This window comes from Malania oleifera, chromosome 1 (genome assembly GCF_029873635.1).
Source record: "Malania oleifera isolate guangnan ecotype guangnan chromosome 1, ASM2987363v1, whole genome shotgun sequence".
Classification (NCBI taxonomy): Eukaryota; Viridiplantae; Streptophyta; class Magnoliopsida; order Santalales; family Ximeniaceae; genus Malania; species Malania oleifera.
In genome coordinates, this window is record NC_080417.1 from 98,175,899 (window position 1) to 98,194,065 (window position 18,167).

At 36.1% G+C, this 18,167-nt stretch overlaps 1 protein-coding gene across 2 annotated transcripts in view; it reads left to right on the forward strand.

The window, feature by feature from the left end:
- The first annotated feature begins 3,424 nt into the window (after positions 1-3,424).
- Positions 3,425-18,167, forward strand: part of LOC131166996 (uncharacterized) — a 102,397-nt gene continuing 87,654 nt past the window's right edge. Inside the window, exons 1-8 of one of the 2 annotated variants that reach the window (XM_058125714.1) lie at positions 3,439-3,562; positions 3,683-3,812; positions 4,650-4,800; positions 4,887-4,947; positions 5,255-6,767; positions 6,876-6,907; positions 11,870-12,002; positions 12,416-12,513. In XM_058125714.1, coding sequence (XP_057981697.1) covers positions 4,655-4,800; positions 4,887-4,947; positions 5,255-6,767; positions 6,876-6,907; positions 11,870-12,002; positions 12,416-12,513 — 1,983 coding nt within the window. In that variant the 5' untranslated portion in view covers positions 3,439-3,562; positions 3,683-3,812; positions 4,650-4,654. Of the gene's footprint in view, positions 3,563-3,682; positions 3,813-4,649; positions 4,801-4,886; positions 4,948-5,254; positions 6,768-6,875; positions 6,908-11,869; positions 12,003-12,415; positions 12,514-18,167 lie in introns of both variants that reach the window. The other variant, XM_058125719.1, reaches the window with a different exon arrangement.

Below are 18,167 nucleotides of genomic sequence, written 5' to 3' on the forward strand. Positions count from 1 at the left end.
AGAGCAAACCGGGTAATATTTATAATAATTATCACACAAAAACAAAAAAATAAAAAATAAAAAAATAAAAAAATAAAAAAATAAAAAAAATAAACAAACATCACTGCGATTAAATAAGATCGTGAACACAATATTTAAAAATTTATCATATATATAATATAAAGCCTAAATGCGAACATTTACATACTACGATAAATATTAATATAAACACCTATACAATAAAGTCTTAAGCTTTAAGTATTAAAACAAGTCAAAATAAGAAAAGAAACAAAAAATAAATGAATTCATTAATTAATAAATAAACAAATGAATATTAAATATATATAAAACCTGCATAAATATTATTACACAATATGAAAAATAAAATAAATAAAAAAAAATCCTGCGAAAAATAAATTAAATTTATTATATACATATAACATCAATTAAATGTATGATAAAAAAAAATAAATAAAAATAAATAAAAATAAATAAAAATAAATAAAAATAAACTTCACATATATACGTACGTGTGTGTGAGAGTGCAGGGTATTCACAACAGGGGGCTGCTGGAGCTAGTGGGGGTGCAGGTTCACGACCGGAGGGCGGCGGCGTGGATTATGACGGAGCTGCTGGGTTGTTGCTCCTTCAGAGGTGCTCACGACGGTGCTGGAGCAGTAGTTGCAGGCGATGGTGGGCGGCGGTGATGATGGGCGACAGGCTCACGGCAACGGGATGCCTGTGTGATGCGTTTTCTGCTGCTGCCCGCCAGGACGTTGTCGGAGCTGTTGAGGGTGCAGGCTGCGTGATGGCAGTGTGTGTTGACGGATCTGTGGTGTTGTGGGGAGTTGATGGCGATAAAGGATGTGAGAAGGTCGTGCGCGTGAGAGATAGGGAGAGAGGAGGCTGGTCGTGTGCCGGGAAGAAGAAGAAGAAGAAGGAGAACAGGAATTTTTTTTTTTTTTTTTGGTTTTGGCCTTCTGTGCGCTCCGGCTGTGCGCTGCCTCCGCTGCCCCTATGCTGTGTGCCCCCTCCTTTTATAAAAAAAGAATTTGTGAAAACCCTACAAAAACTTCCTTTTTGATTTTTTTTTATTTTTGATTTTTTATGCTTTTATTCTTATAGTAATAATGAAAATAGAAATAATATTAATAATAATAATCATAATAATATAAATACCAATAAGGTAATAATAATAATAATACTACTAAATAGTAAATAGTAATAAATAATTATAGTAAAAATAAAAATAATAAAGATATTATCAGTAAAATAATAATAATACTAATAAAAATAATACAAAAAGTAATAATAATAATAATAATAATAATAATATATCAAAAAATAATAACAATAAAATAAATGGAAAACAAAAATAATTATAGTAAAGTAAAAATAAAATAAAGATAATAAAAGTACTAGTAATAAAAAATGAAAAATAATAATAATAATGATAAAAATACTATCAAAATAATAGTAAAGTACTAATAATATAGGAAAATAATAATAATAATAATAAATAAATAAATAAATAAATAAAAATTAAAAAATATACCCAAAATAATAGTAAGGTAACACTAATTATAATACTAGTAATGAACAATAATAAATAATATAAATAATTATAAGAAAATAATAATAATAAAAATAAGGTAATAATAATAATAATGTAATGAGAAGGGACTCCTTTGTTCTATTTGATTAGGGCAAAAATAGGGTGTCTACACCAGACAGAAGGTATATTGATTACTTACTTCCTACAGGCGGACGAGAGTCCGAATGCTATAATGAAGCATGTCAAGTGGCAGATATGAACAAGTGGGAGCTTGTGATGAAGGATGAGATGAAGTCCCTCACCTCCAACAGAATGTGGAAGTTGCCCAAAGGCTTTCACAACAAGTGGGTGTATAGAATCAAAGAGGAGCATGACGGCTCCAGAAGGTACAAGCCTCGGTTGGTAGTCAAAGGCTTTGAGCAGAAGGAAGAGATTGACTACACCGACATCTTTACACTAGTTGTGAAGCAGAAAGCCATCAAATTAGTCCGCAGAAATCAAGTAAATAGGAAGATGGTGACTACAGAGAAACTGAAGTTGTGTTCAACTTTAATTGGTCTTCATGCTTGAAGACATATATTATGAGCACATCATTTATTCATGATACTTTAGTTGAGGAGACGTCTTTATCTCCAAGTGGGAGATTGTTAGAGATGGAGCCAGAAGACAGCTAGTAACTGAGTTGGAGACGTGTATCATTTATGGAGATGAGTTGGAAAAACGCGTTGAAATTAAGTGCAATTTATCTCTCCATTATCCTCCCCATTGTAACTCTTATTCTTAATTAATTTTTATTTTAATTGTAATTTAATCCAAACTTTATAAATAGAAGGCTGTGGAAGATGTAAGATACAACAACACAAAGAGAGTGTAGAAGCGTGAGAAGCTCAGAGAGAGCTGAGAGGAAGAAGGGAGGAAGAGAGAGAGAGAGATAATTGTAATATTTTCTGGCGAGATAGTGAATACTTGGTATGTGCTCCGTGGACGTAGGTCTTTATTGACCGAACCACGTTAAATTTTTGGTGTCACTTTGATCTGGATGCTCACAGGTTCCTAACAAGTTTTGCACACTACCTTAAGATAAAGTTCTCGACACTAAATAGGGTCTGAGAGGTTTGTTGAGATCAATTTACAACTCAATAATGGCAGGTTGCCACCTTGAAAGAAAAATCAAGATATCTCTATTGTGATTGTTGACATTAGAGAAGACACGATCAATGTTGATTCAAAAGTAATAGTCCACAACCTCAATATGGACCTGAGTCTTGATCTATTCATTAAAAAAAGAGAACATACATGCATATATATGTACGTACACATACATATATATGCTTGAAAGAATTTATGTAAGCACTAAGTACTGAGAAGATGAAAAAGTTAATTTAGAATTTTTTTTTTGAGGGTGATACAAATTAGTGAATCTTCGATTAATTTCACGAATCAAATATTGCTTGAAGCAATAAAATAAACTTCTTCATTATGTGAACTACACTAATAGTATCACAAATATTAAGAAGTTCATCATTAAATAAAGTTGCAATTTATGTTTTTTAATTGTTGTTGTAAGAAATATATCATAATATTTTCAAACTTAACACATGAACTCATGATAAATACCTATACATTTTTTTTTTTTTTTTATAGTTTTAAAAGAGGCGCTCACGACGTACAATCACCATTTCATGAAACTCACCTCTAACTTCTTTTGTCCCATGCCGTGTTTTTATTTTTCGTTTCCTCAGTTCTAAAGAAGGCATCAATGCTACAATGCCATAAGAAAATTTTCGAAGTCCAAAAGGCTAAAATGGAAGTTTCAACCCCACCATGGGGTCCACTTCAGTACTTCCACGTGAAAGTAACTTTCTCGCCGTACATAAAAGCACTGCTTCAGACTCCGCGCCACTACACCTGTTTCTCTCGTCTGCAGTTCATTCGTTCAACTTCTCTGAATCGCATTAAGTTGAATGGGACAGTTGTTGATCTTCGTAATTTAGATAATGTGAGAGTCGGTTTCATCATCTTCACCAGGTCTGCAAAATCTTCAATTGTCATCTATTTTATTTCAGTTACAATTCATTTCATCAATGTATTTCTGGTTTGATTTAACCCTTCATTTCTTCGGTTTTATGTTCACTTCATATTTTCTAGGGTATGTTCAATATTTGCATTGCTAGCTTGCTATTTTCTGCAATCTGTGAGTGTGCGCGGCAGCAGGGCGTCTAGTGTGTAGTCAGTAATGGATTTTCACCGTGCATGATCGTTTCTGATGGTCATTGATGTATGTATGTGTATAGATCATTAACTCATGTTTTAACACTAAAATAATACAGTTTATATGGATTATTTTAGCTTAATGTAAATTTTAAATTTTAGTAATTTTCTTTTTCGTCAGTGTGTTATTTTTCCCAAATATTAGCAAGTGACAGCCTTGTAATTCTTTTTCTTAATATATTTTGTTTTTTAATTTTATGTTATAAAGATTCTTAAATAAATTATTCAAAATATAATTAGGTTATAGGAAAAGATTCCTTCTCTAATCTCTGCTATTTGCTTAATTCATTTTACGAACTGATTTCAATATATACTGCTGTAAAATTGTCATTTTAGAAAGTTCAGCCCATGATATCATCAAGTCAAAATCCCTTTGTTGATGGTCAACCCATCTAAGAAAGGTAAACACAAATAGTATTAAACTATAAGGGAGGTAAGTGCATTGTTAAAAACTTCAAGTGCCGATGTTAGAAAGCCTCACCTGATGTTTTTCCAATTTGCTCATTTGTTCATTTACACTCCTTTGGTTTTTTAAGTTAGCCTAACCATTATTAAAAAGTTATTTTATTATACTCCTGTTTATTTAACTGTAAGCTTTTCTTAGTTAAATTTGATTTTTAATTTGAATAATATAAACCAGAAAATTAAAAATTGGGTTAAAAAAATTTCTTGTTCATGTTGTTTGAATTAACTCATAGAATTATGAGTATGTGTACATGTGTGTGCATGCTTTCGGTGTGCATATATGACGGCTTGTGTTATGTTTCTCATATTTATATATGTCTGTATGTATGATGACTTGGAATTAAATTGCTGATGCAATGGTAATCTCTGACGATGGCAGGGAAAATGGGAGTTGTTCTATTGCCCAATGCAGCATTTGGGTCTCCTCCTCACTGCCCAATTGTTTGCTCAGGCATGCTTTCTGGCTATAGTTCAAATTATTATCTTAGGTGCCATTCCCCCAAATTTAGAAGCACTTCTAATGGGAGAAGGTGGTTAACAGATCACACGTCTCAACTCTTCTCTTTTAATTAAAAATCGAGAAAATTTTGTAATTGTGTACACATTTTTTTCCCAGGAAACTTTTGTCCATGAGCAATCGGTTTCGTCGATCAAGGACCATTATTTTATCTAGCGCGGTATTTATTCACTTACATACTATTTCGAGTGCACATACTTCTGTTTTCTACATTGGTTATAATGCAAAGAATTACTCGCTTTTATGAACATGGAGAAAATGAACTAATTTGATTGTTTTTACATTTCAAGTGGAGATACTTGGGGTTATTTTTGGAAAAAGAAAAGAAAAGATAAAACTGGTATGAGCATCTCTTAGAAAATGGAAAGTTGACTTCAGTTTATGTCATGGACAAATCTTTTGGTTTAATTTTAAAAAAAATGCAAATTAGGCAGAGGGTGATTGAAGATCTAAAGATTACTTGACAGGGTGATTCAAATGATGCCTTTATGGAGATTGATGACCATGGGGATGGTTATTCATCAGGAAGGAGTGAAGTCTTAGAGGTATATGAAGATGAACTACTGGCAGCCAAAAAAGCTCTTTCTGAGGCCCGAGTTAGACAAGAAAGCATAGAGAAAGAAAGAGATCAGTTACTTGAAGAACTGGCTCGATCCCAGGCCAAGCAGCAGGAGTATGTGAATACTATATTGCATGATAAGGAACTGGCTATTGCAGAACTCGAGGCGGCTAAGTCTATTTTTAATCAGAAGCTCCAAGAGTCTGTGGAAGAGAAGTTCACCTTGGAATCAAAATTGGTCCTTGCAAAACAGGATGCTGTTGAACTAGCAGTACAAGTTGAAAAGTTAGCAGAGATTGCATTTCAGCAGGCCACCTCTCACATATTGGAAAATGCACAACTGAGGGTTTCAGCGGCAGAAACTTCTGCTGCTGAGGCAGTTTATCAGATAGAAGAACAAATGAGGAATGCAACAGAAGGTACCATACTATCCATTGTTGAACAGTCAAAGGATGCTATACAGAAGGCTTTGGTTGTGGCGGATAGTGCTGGTGACTATGCAACAAGAGCAGTGGCCACAATTACAGATGCAATTAATCCGATAGATGAAATTGCATCCATACAATCTCAGAATATTAAGTTGCAGGGTTCTGTTCGTGATTTAGAAGCTCAGTTGTTGCTTACAAGAACTGAGGTTGACGGATTGAAGTTTGAGTTGGAACAAGCCTGTGCACGAGCGAATGCATCTGAAGTTCGAGCTAATGATGCGGAGAGACGGTTGCTTGAATTTCAGGAGTCAAACAGGAAAATATCTCTTCAGCAAGAGGAGGAAAATAAATCATTGCTGGAGAAAGTGAAGAAAGATGCAGCCGACAGGAAGAAGGCCATTTCCAAGGCTTTTAAGGTTGAGTTGGAGAGCATTAAGGCTGTCATTGAAGCTGCTAAAAAAACGGCACTTTTGAAAGATGAGGCCTATATGAGGAGATGTGAAGCACTGCAGAGATCATTAAGGGCATCTGAAGCTGCCTTGAAGATGTGGAGACAGAGAGCAGAAATGGCAGAATCACTATTATTAAAGGGAACTCCACTTGTTGAAGGGGACCAAGATAACATTTTTTTGGTAAATGGAGGACGTATAGATGTTTTGACCGATGATGATTCTCAGAAATGGAAATTACTGAGTGCTGGTCCTCGTAGGGAAATTCCAGAATGGATGGCACGGAGGATTCAGACCATCCGTCCAATGTTTCCACCTCGAAAGATTGATGTATCTGAAGCCTCCTTATCAAAATTTATAAATTTGGAGTTGCCCAAACCTGAAGAAGTGTGGTCAATTGCTCAGGAAAAGACAAAGGAAGGGGACACACTTATAGAGCATGTAATTGAGAGAGAAGTGATAGAGAAGAAACGGAAGGCTTTAGAACGTGCTCTTAAGCGAAAGACCATTCAGTGGCTGAAGACACCAGAACAAACAAAACTAGGTTATTTGCTTTCATCAAGAGTATTTTTGCTATATTTATTTCACTGGTTATGATTTCCGAATGAGACCTAAAATTGACATGTATAATTTGACATGGGCTTCTGTGCAGAGCCAGGGACAGGCACTGGGCGTGAAATTGTGGTTAGTACATTTGCTTTTATTTGTTCTGTGCTCCAATAAATCCATGTTACAGAACGAATTTGCCTTAAAACGCTGTTGAAACAAGATGACTTTTTCCATTTAACTGAGACATGGTGCTCTGAGTCAGGATCTTCTCATGCACTGTTTATTTTGCACGTGATGCCATCTACGTTTGCTATATTACTTTCACTGTTTTGTGTATGACCAACTGAGTCACTGCACTATTGGTTTTCTTATGAAACTTGCGGCCTTTGTATTTTAGTCTTCTTAAGTGATTATACCATGAAGAAGGAAGCATTAATACTTTTAGATATGATTTTTATTGTTTTAAATTCAGACATAAGAATATGGAAAATTTTTAGGCAGCAGAATAGCTGATGCCATCTTTTACCATGTACATTATCCCATCTATTAGATAACAGGGAAAAAAAGAATACAGCTGTATGAGACTGTGTTTAGATTAATGGATGGCGAAGAGTAATAACAAATAAAGAGTCAAATGGTTTTTTGTTTTTGTTTGCTTTTCCCCCCCCACCATTTCTTATGCCTGGATGCGCCAAATAATTGAAGGAATGGGAGTAAACTTCTGCTGAAGATGCCATCCCTAGTCAGACAATTGCTCTGGCCACTGCTTATTTGCTTTGTGAACCCCATTGTTCCATCTCCAACTACCTCTTATTCTTTTCTTCTCCCATTCCTCCCCAGTATCCATATGAAGGTTATTTTAATCTCTATCTACATTGTGCAATTTTTGTCCCTTGCTGGATATGAATCTAAAGTTGAACCTTAACCCATTTGGATGGTTGTTATATTCAAACCAGCTCACAAGCTTATGCCATAGACATAGTGATGTAGGACGAGAAGTGGGTTTTTCGGTGCATCATTTTGAACAATTTGGATGCCTGTTTCAAAGAATAGGGTCAATGGATGATTGAGTTCTAAATCAAATGTGCTTAGCTAATTAGTGGGTTTATTATGTGTGTTTAGTTTTCTGCTTGTAAGATTATGTGTTTTGGGGGCTTGTTCGTAATGTTTTATATTTTAGGGGTGTGTTTTTAATTTCATGTACCTTTTTAGGGGTATATGTGTAATTTCTTGTATGTAGGCTTTTTTATCAGTAGTGCGTGAAAGCCAATAGGAGGTGTTTATTGATGAATTTGAATTGAGAAGTGAACGTGAGTTTTCCATCAATTGTATCTTTTCCCTCACCTATCTTCTTCCTCCTCCCTTTTTCTTGTTCTTCCCCTCTTCTTCTCTCCTCAATTCCTTCTAATTTCTCCTTTGGAAGATAATCCATGATGCTGTCTTGCATCACATAGTGTCACAAGCTAGCTTGTTTAGGCCATTATGCTTGCTTGTGAGTGCATCTCTTTTGTGCATGGGATGGGTAACCATCATGTAAATACTAGTGTAGGTTTTATTCTTGGAGTAGGATAATGCCTTAGTGAAAATACCGCATTTCTTAGTCATAGAGTGAGAATAGCATGGAAAGCTCTTTATAGGAGGGTGAGTGTTCAACTTAATTAGCTATTATAAAAGTGTTTAGCCCACATGCAACGTTGCCTACAAAGGTGTGAATAATTAATTGAATTTCTTTACAGTTTACTACTTGATTCGTGTTCACTTGCATGTTTGTTTATTGCATCCACTTACTTTGTGTTCAATGTTTGTGATTCTGTTCCTGTGGTAAGACCATTGTGTACTCTTGGCTGACTAGCTAAGCAAGTGTGCTATAACTAGTGTTGCACACAAGATGTGAAGTGTTCGACCTTTGAAAATTGGTATCAAAGCTTGATTAATTGGTTTTTGATTCAGTTGTCTTTGTATTATGGGATTGTGAGAAGCACTAGTAAGAGAATCATGTTGCGCGCCAATTCCAAGAGAATTGGTGTGCTAGACAGCCAATAATGTGGCTATAGAGATGGCCTGACTTGTGGAACGTGTTGACATATTGAAGGGATCCCAAAAACAAGATCAGGGTTTAATTGAGGAATTGTCAAAAGACTTTGGCGCTACGATATAAGTGCTACAAATCCAAATGGGTGAGCTTACTGCATCGTGCTATTTGGAACTCCAGTTTTACATGGGTAGAGTATGGAGGAACAAGGGTGCCAGAATCATGAGTGTATGGGGGTGCTTGTGATGCCAAGGAGTTGGACTTATTTGGCATGGAGCAGTACTTTTTTTGTAGTGAGGACCAACTCGAACGAGGCAAAAGTATCCATGGCATCTATGTACTTAAGTGTTGTTTTATTTCCTTTAAGGATTGAAACTGTGTGTAGGGGCTTAACTTCATTGTCAAAGAGTTCAAGATTTGCCTATTTCATAGGCTGCTTGATTGACTATGCTGGAAAAAGTTCAACAATGTTGAAGGAGAGTGACATGTTGAGTGGAAACAACAAAATGTCTTTCAAGAGGGGCAAACCAAAAAGTGGGGGAGCCAATACCAGAGCATCAACTTCAAAGGAAACTTTATCATCTTGGTTTCAGCACATGTAGTGCTAAGGGCCAGTTGGTGTGCCTTTTGTGTCGAGGCCCTTATAGTTGTTGATTGATTGCCCGTACAAAGTAATTGCTCAATGCGCTGCAAGCTTTCATTGCAGAGGGGACACAAGGAGAGGATGCAGATAAGGGTAAGGAGGAAAACCCGAGGATGGGTGCAAACTCAATGTGTTGGAGAGTTAGACAAAAGAATCAAAAGTTATATAAGCTAATGGGTTAATGTTTGTAGATCTATGGATTAGTGGGAAAAGCACTCGTGCTATGGTGGATAACAGGGCTACCTACAACTTTGTCTAATAAGGGAAAGCACGTAATCTCAACTTAAACTTGACAATAAGATTACCATGACAATGTGGGAGCTCATTAAGGAGAACCTTGCCAAAGATCCAGTTGCCCAAAACCTCTTAAAGTTGGTGGAAGAGAGTGGAGCGTGATAGTTTTGGTTAGAGGATGGATTGCTGTGACACATGGTAATTGATTCTTTGAGCTGGTGGCCTAAGGACGACACTATTGCAAGAATGTCGTGATACCATGTCGGGAAGCCACCCATAACGACATCGGACTTTAGCATTGTTGAAGCAAAGGTTCCATTGGTCACACATGCATAGTGAGGTTGTTGATTATACATGAAATTGTCTCACCTCCCAGCAAGACAAGGTCGAACAAAAGAAGATTACAGGACTATTGGAGCCTCTTAAAGTTCCAAGGAGTCTGTGGGAGAGTGTTTCACTTGACTTCATCACCAACTTGGCTAGAGTTGGGGATGTAGGGTCTATACTTGTGGTTATAGACTAATTTTTGAAGTACGGACACAATCCATGGCTTTCACCCACTAGAATTGAGTCAAACCTTCATTTCTTGGCTTACCCACACGTTTTTTGAAATATCTTGTGAAGCACTTGGGTGTTCCTCAAGATATTGTCAGTGATCGAGACACAAGATTCAAAGGAAACTTCTGGACAAAACTTTTCAAAACCCTCAATTCATAGTTTGACATATCTTCAAGATACCACTTGCACAAAGATGGACAAAACAGAGAGATTCAACAAGCTACTAGATGAGTACTTGCGCTATTTCATTGTTGCCAACCAAAAGAATTAGTGTAGCTACTTGACATGGCTTAGTTTTGTTTCAATGCTCAAAAGATCTTAGCAGCCAACAAATGTTCTTTTAAGCTAGTAATAGGCCAACAAAAGGTGTTACCTCACAAATAAAATAATCCAAGAGTGTACATATTCACCAAAGAATGGAGATAGAATGTGGATATTGCTTGAGTTTACTTGGAGAGAACTTCCAAGAAGATGATGAAATTGGAAGATCAAGAACATGACTATTGCACTTCAATATGGCTAACTTAGTGCTTGTTAATTTCCATCAAGAACACATTAAGTCACTATAAGGTCAAGATAGGAGACTACTTTGCAAATATGAAGGACCGGCTTGCATCTAGCCTAAAGTTAGGAAGACATCTTACATAGTTGATCCTTCGATATGGATGTGTTTCATGTTAGCTACCTTAAACCATTCATTGTCGATACAGAAGATCCAAGCAGAAGTCAAATAGAGCATTACTGAAGATGTTGCAACTTGATTGATGAGAAGTTGAAGATTTGTAGACAGAGAGTTCACCTCATGAACGAAGAAGCAACATGGGTTCTTTGTAAAGTGGAAAGGCCTCGAAGGGAATGTCAGCAGAAGATATGGAACTGTAAATGGACAAAGTTGAAAAGTACATAGCGTCTAGGTCTATGAGAACCTCAACAACATAAGTGGGGGAGAATCTCACGATCTAAGCTTGTTGAGGGCTTGCTTGTGACTGCTTGTTTTGCGTGTGTGGAATGGGTAACTACCATGTAAATACTAGCGTATGTTTTATTCTTGGAGTAGGAAAATTCCTTGGTGAAAATAGTGATTATAACTCTTCGCCACTTTGATGTTTCCTAGTAATAGAGTGAGAATAGCATAGAAAGATTTTTAGGAGAGGGTGTATGCTCATTAGTCATCGTAAAACTCACTAGACATTGTAAATGTGTTTAGCCTACTTGCCTCTCTCATTAAATGCAACTTGGCTACGCAGGTGTGAATAATGAATTGCATTGTTTTACAGTTTACCTCGTGGCTCGTGTTCATGTACATGTTTGTTTACTAGGTGTTGCATTTTTTCTCACTAGACAAGAATCAATATGTTCTAGCTTTTTTATTACCAGCACGAGGGGATTCCTATTTAACTGTTGCTTATGGTCTAATTTTTCATTTTCTTAAAGTGCTCCTATAACTGTTCATCTTCTCTACTAAGCAAAAGGGTATAACAGTAAAAATGATGATAAAATTATTTTTAAAACACAAAATAGAAGTTTGCCTGCCATAAGTATGCATGGCTAGTCCTAATGAACTTTTATGTGTTTAATATATTATATAAGCTTTTACAGCGGTTTCTTATAAACTGGTTTATGCTTGAAGCTTCAAGGTTTTAATTGGGAAAGCTGGAGAAGGCGGTGGTACCTGGAGTTAGCTCCTAAAGCTGCTGATTTATCTCAATGTGGAATAACAGCAGTGTGGCTCCCACCTCCAACAGAATCTGTTGCTCCTCAAGGTTTGTTACCAACATTATCATAATATCATTCTGTCTTCCTCTTGATGCCCTGCTAATATAAATTTCTCTCAACTGATTTAAAAAAAAAAAAAAAAGAGAGGCATAAGGTCACTGCTTTTCTGAATGTATTAAAAAAAAGTTTTCCTGTTGATACTTCTATTCTAATAGAACAGAAATCAGTTTGAACAACCTTGTAGCTTAAATATGTGCTCATAATGGCTTGGATTCTGATACATGGTTTTTTCAATTGCACTTGTATGTAATCACCTGTATACTTATTTTTAGTGGTGTGCTTTTAAATTAATGACATATGATACAGATTATTTCTTTTATCAGCACAAACGATTAATGTATTATGGGTTCATCTGTCTTCTATAAGATGGAATTGAAGGATAGAGTGGAATGATATGCAGGTTACTTGCCGTCTGATCTCTACAACTTGAACTCTGCTTATGGTTCTGAGGAAGAGCTCAAGCATTGTATAAATGAAATGCATACTCAAGATCTTTTGGTATGTTTTAGTCTTGACTTTCTAATATTGACATTAAAGGACTTCTAAATGAGTTAGTTCTCTTTTTCTTTTCTTCAATTGATAATGAAATTAAATAAAAAAGGAAGAATATTATGAAAAGAGAATGAATACTCAAAAGCCAAAGAAATAAATAAATACATAAAATAAACATTAAAAAAAGAGATAGGAAAGCCTCTTTGTTAACAATTTGAGAAATGTTGTTTTTACAATTGCAACTCCTTGTAGATATTTTTCTTATGGTTTGAAAGTCAGCCTTTGGATTAATGTAACTTGGAACCAAGGGACTTGTAAAATTTGAGCCTCATATGAGATCCATAATCATTTTATGGAAGAAGTGGATCTGCAAGGCCCACGGAGGTCATGGTGATCCATTATACTAAGGGCTTGCTATCAACCATCAGTGGGTTTATTCCATCTGCACTTTATTTGTGGCATGCTCCATATTGAAAAGTGTGCTCAACTAAACAAAAAGCACTGAGCCAGTAGGCCCAGCACATTATAGAAAGAAAGGAACTCCCTAGATTCAGAAATCCAAAGGAGGTTTGGTTCACAGTATCAAATAATCCTGTGGAATGACATCCTTGGGAATCTCATTCCGAGGAATGGGACGCCTGCCTTATGGAAATATTTTTGTTTGGTTTGCATTGTAAGATTCCTGGGAATGTACACAAGATTCCCTTGTCAATGTTTGGTTGAACATGGAAATCCCTATAGGCTATTAGATTACCACTTTACCTAAAAGCTTAAGCTGTTAGGTTGTGGGCCAATAATGTATATCAAGTTTTAACACTCCCCCGCATGTGCAGCCCAACAGCATGTGGAGAGTAAACACATGATAAATAACACCCATTATAGGGAATATAATAATTTTTTAAACACCAGACAATAAATGCAGGCGACGAGACTAGAACCAAGACCTCTTGGTAACTAGCTCTGATACCATGTTAGATTGCTACTTCACCTAAAAGCATAAGCTATTAGGTTGTGGGCCAATAATGTATATCAAGCTTTAACAATCCCCTGCACGTGCAATCTAGTAGCATGGAGAGAGAAACAAATGATAAGTAACTCCATTATGTGGAATACAATAACGCAAACAATAAAATCAGGCAACAAGACTAGAAAAAGACTTCTTGGCAACTCAACTCTAATACCATGTTAGGTTTTCACTTTACCTAAAAGCTAAAGCTATTAGGTTGTGGGTTTGTTGACTTTATTGCAATTCGAAGAGGAGGGGGGGTGAATTGGTATTTTGAAACTTTTCTTCCCTAGGTCAATTTTCCAACACTAGTATTTCATAATCCTAGGGTCAATCTAGAGCAGATAATAAGGTAAACCAATAAATGCAGTTGTAATTTAAATTACACAATTAAATCAACCAAGCATGCACAGAAAAGCGAGTAAAGTAAAAATAACACTGGATATGTTATCGAGGCTCGGCAAAAGTGCCTATGTCCTTGCCTTGGCTCACAAGCACAAGGATTTCACTACGGCTCACTTAATGGGTGGAGTGGCACCGAAATACAACCAGGTCAAATTAAAGCAGGGCTGAGCTCAACCTTTACGACCAATCCTTCCGGGCGGGATTAATGCCCCCTCAGGCCATGCTTGGAATACAACCAATTCATAGTACAATTTTGTGTACAAAGTATGTGCTTCTCCAACAAGCAGATTTGTACCAATATCAATCAATGCACATCAACAATATAACAACTATAAGCTCAGTGCAATAAGTGTGCAATAACACTCAATCTAATGACAATGATCAATCAAGTGCAAGAGTGTATAGTCAATTTATCTTTGAAACAACGTATCAATATTTAACAACCACACTTAGGGTTTCAAAGATTTCCAACAAATGTAATCAAAATGTCTCTAAAATGATTTTCTCAAAATTCTAGCACAAGAGATATTTGAAAAATAAGCTTGTGAAAATGATTTTTGCACAAACACAATACAAGCTCACAAGTCTTGCAATACAAGTGCCAAGACTCACAAGCTACAAAGTTTCCCCACACAATGGATTTATTAATTAAATCTGGGGGGAAAACTTTATGCTAAACTCTCAATCCAAAAACAATCACACAATCACAATCAATGAGAGTCTTAGCAAGTGAGAACAATAAAGAATCACTCAAAGGCATTCTCACCAAGCTTGATTTAACAATGGAATAACAGTGGGCAAGTGTATAGGCTTGGTATTGGAAGAATATGCTCTCAAAAATTCAGAGGATTTTTTTGTTTAATCAAGTTGCTAATCATTGTTTAATCTTGCAAATAAACCCATATATATATATAGATGCCCGAAATTTTGACCGTTGGGGACGTAAGGGGAATTATTAGAATTGTTTAAAACATGTTTAAGCCAATTAACCCTGATTTACCCTTCCTTATTAACCCGCGGTAAAATTTTGGCCAACCTAAGAGTTTCAGTCGACTGAACCTGGGTTTGGTCGCCCAAACAGACACATGAAGAAAAGTAGACTTGTGTTCGGGTGCCCGTAAAATGGTCCGGTTTGCTGGTCTAGGCAATTTTCCAACCTGCTCGAGGTTCGGTCACTTGGTCTTAAGTTCGGTCTGCTGAACTTGCAGTTTCGGTCGCCCGAGTTCAAAATGACCATGAAGTTCGGGCGCCCGGATAGTTGGAAAAGTCCTTATTTTGAGTTCGGTCGACCATGAACACTCAATTCATTTTGGTTCGGTTGCCGAAGTCAGGTCAACTAGTTGACTTTCCCTACGTTCGGTCGACCGAGGCGTTTTCAACGCCAAGGTTCGGTCGCCCGAAGCTCGGTCAAAGTAAAACCTAAGCCATATTTTTAGACCATAAGATAGCCCTGATTGCCTATATGATAGTGGGGATAATCTTAAGTGCTTGTGTAAAGACCTAGGGTCATTTTAGGGTGGTTTTGAGCTTATAGATCCTACATGCATTATAGGCACCAATTATTAGAGACCTTTGGAATTAATAATATTATAGACCCAGAATGAAATATAAATTATAAGAAATAAACATGTGGGGTCTTCATTTTGTTTCAAGTCCATGTGCACCATATGATACTGCTAATTGAACCTGCGCACAAACTCAGGGCAAACATTAAATACCAAGGTATTTGTCATAATCAAAATAGGATATGACCTATAAGGTCAACAATCTCCCCCTTTTTGATGATGACAAATACTTTATGCAAAAGTGGGTACAGTTAAGAAAGGCTTTTCCTGAAACTATGCATAAAGGAAATGTAAAGCTCAAGCATTTTCCCAATTACCCAGTTTTGCCTACTTCTCCCCCTTTAGGCAACGGAAAAAAGGGCCAAGGTAAAAATATATAGGCAAGCAATGAGTAATAGTCATTGAAATGCAAGATATAGTTTTGGGAAAGGTTAGAAATTTCGACAGCATGCCGTTTGAAAATGGAACATTTCTCAAAAGAAATATCTATAAAACAATGACCTGATTGATTTCAACAAAATATCTTACAATAATTTTCATCAATCAACTCAAACAGTCTAGTATATCAATAAGTTTTACTTTTAGCATCCACAAAGATAATAGAATCATACAATGCAAAATGAATAACTAAGATAACCTCATAAAGTGTGAAATATAACAATGATAGATTTAAATTTTCAGAGCCTTAGTTTTCTAAGATGAGTAGCTCCCCCTAAGTTTGTGCACCCAATCATATTTCTATGTGGCCTCTCTACTATGCATTAGACCTAACTCACGTCTAATCTGTATAAACCTATCTTCCTGAAGAGATTTGGTGAAAATATCAGCCCACTGTTCATTAGTACACACAAACTCAAGAGCCACATCCCCTTTCTGCACATGACCACGAATGAAGTGATGTCTAATCTCAATATGTTTAGTTCATGAATGTGAGATTGAATTTTTAGATGTATTAATTGCACTAGTATTATCACATTTAATTGGAACCGTATCATAGTGCAATCCAAAATCCATAAGTTGTTGCTTCATATAAAGCGTTTGAGCACAACAATTTCCAGCCGCAATATATTCAGTTTCGGCCGTGGATAAGGCAACTGAGTTCTGTTTCTTGGAGAAACAAGAAACCAGAGATTGTCATAAATAATGACAAGTGCCGCTAGTACTCTTCCTATCTACTTTACTACCAGCAAAGCCAGCATCTGTGTAACTGACAATCTCAAATGATGTGTACTTAGGGTACTACAAACCTAATTCAACGGTTGTAACTAGGTACCTAAGTATTCTTTTAACCGCTAATAAATGAGACTCCTTAGGAGCGGCCTGAAACCTAGCACATATACAAACACTAAATATAATATTAGGCCGGCTAGCAGTAAGATACAGGAGACTACCAATCATGCCATGATAAAGTTTCACATTAATAGGGATCCCTTGCTCATCTTTATCAAGTTTTGTGCAAGAGCTCATAGGAGTTCCCAAAATTTTACCATCTTCCATATTAAATTTCTTGAGCAAGTACCTAACATATTTAGATTAACATATAAAGGTTCCATGTTTAGCTTATTTAATTTGGAGTCCTAGGAAGAAACTCAGTTCACCCATCATGCTCATTTCAAATTCACTTTGCATGCATTTGGCAAACTCATTACACAGTTCATCATTAGTTGGTCCAAAGATAATATCATCTGCATATATTTGAACAAGGAGCATATGATCATTTTTAGATTTGGCGAAAAGTGGTGTCAATTTTGCCCCTGGTAAAACCATTTTCTAGGAGAAAACCACTAAGTCTCTCATACCAAGTTCTAGGTGCTTGTTTCAATCCGTACAAGACTTTGGACAACCGGTAAACATGATTAGGATATTTATGATTTTCAAATTCTAGCGGTTGTTCTACATATACTTCATTTATATAGTCATTTAAGAAGACGCTTTTGACATGCATTTGGTACAATTTAAAGTTCTTAAAAGCGGCATAAGAAAGTAACATGCGAACTTCCATTCTAGCTATGGGAGGATAGGTTTCCTCAAAATCTATCTCGTCTTCCTGATTATATCCCCGGGCAACTAGTCTAGCTTTGTTTCTAGTTACTACACCATTTACATCATTTTTATTCCTATAAACCCATTTAGGTCCAGTAATGGTATGATCATCTGGCCTAGGAATCAGGGTCCTCACTTTGCTTCTCTCAAATTGGTTTAGCTCCTTTTGCATAGACATTACCCAAGATTCATTCTCTATGGCTTCCTTAATATTTCTGGGTTCTTTTTGAGATAAGAATGCAAAATGACTAACTAGGTTTCTTAAGGAAGATCGAGTGGCTACACCACGTGAAGGTTTACTTATGATTTGATCTAAAGGATGGTTCCTAATGAATTTTCAATCCCTAGGCAGCTCTTGAACCTCACTTTCAACTTTATCATTTTCAATTGACTTATCATTTACTTCTGAATTGTTGTCTATATTATTTTCAATTAAGAGCTTATCTAATCCTTTTCTAATTTCAATATCATCTTCATCATCTCTTTTGGAAAACGGATTAGATTCATCAAAGACAACATGGATGGATTCAATAATAGTTAATGTTCTCTTATTAAATATCCTATATGCTTTACTGTTAAGTGAATAACCTTGAAAAATACATTCATCAGATTTAGAGTCAAATTTTCCTAGGTGCTCATTA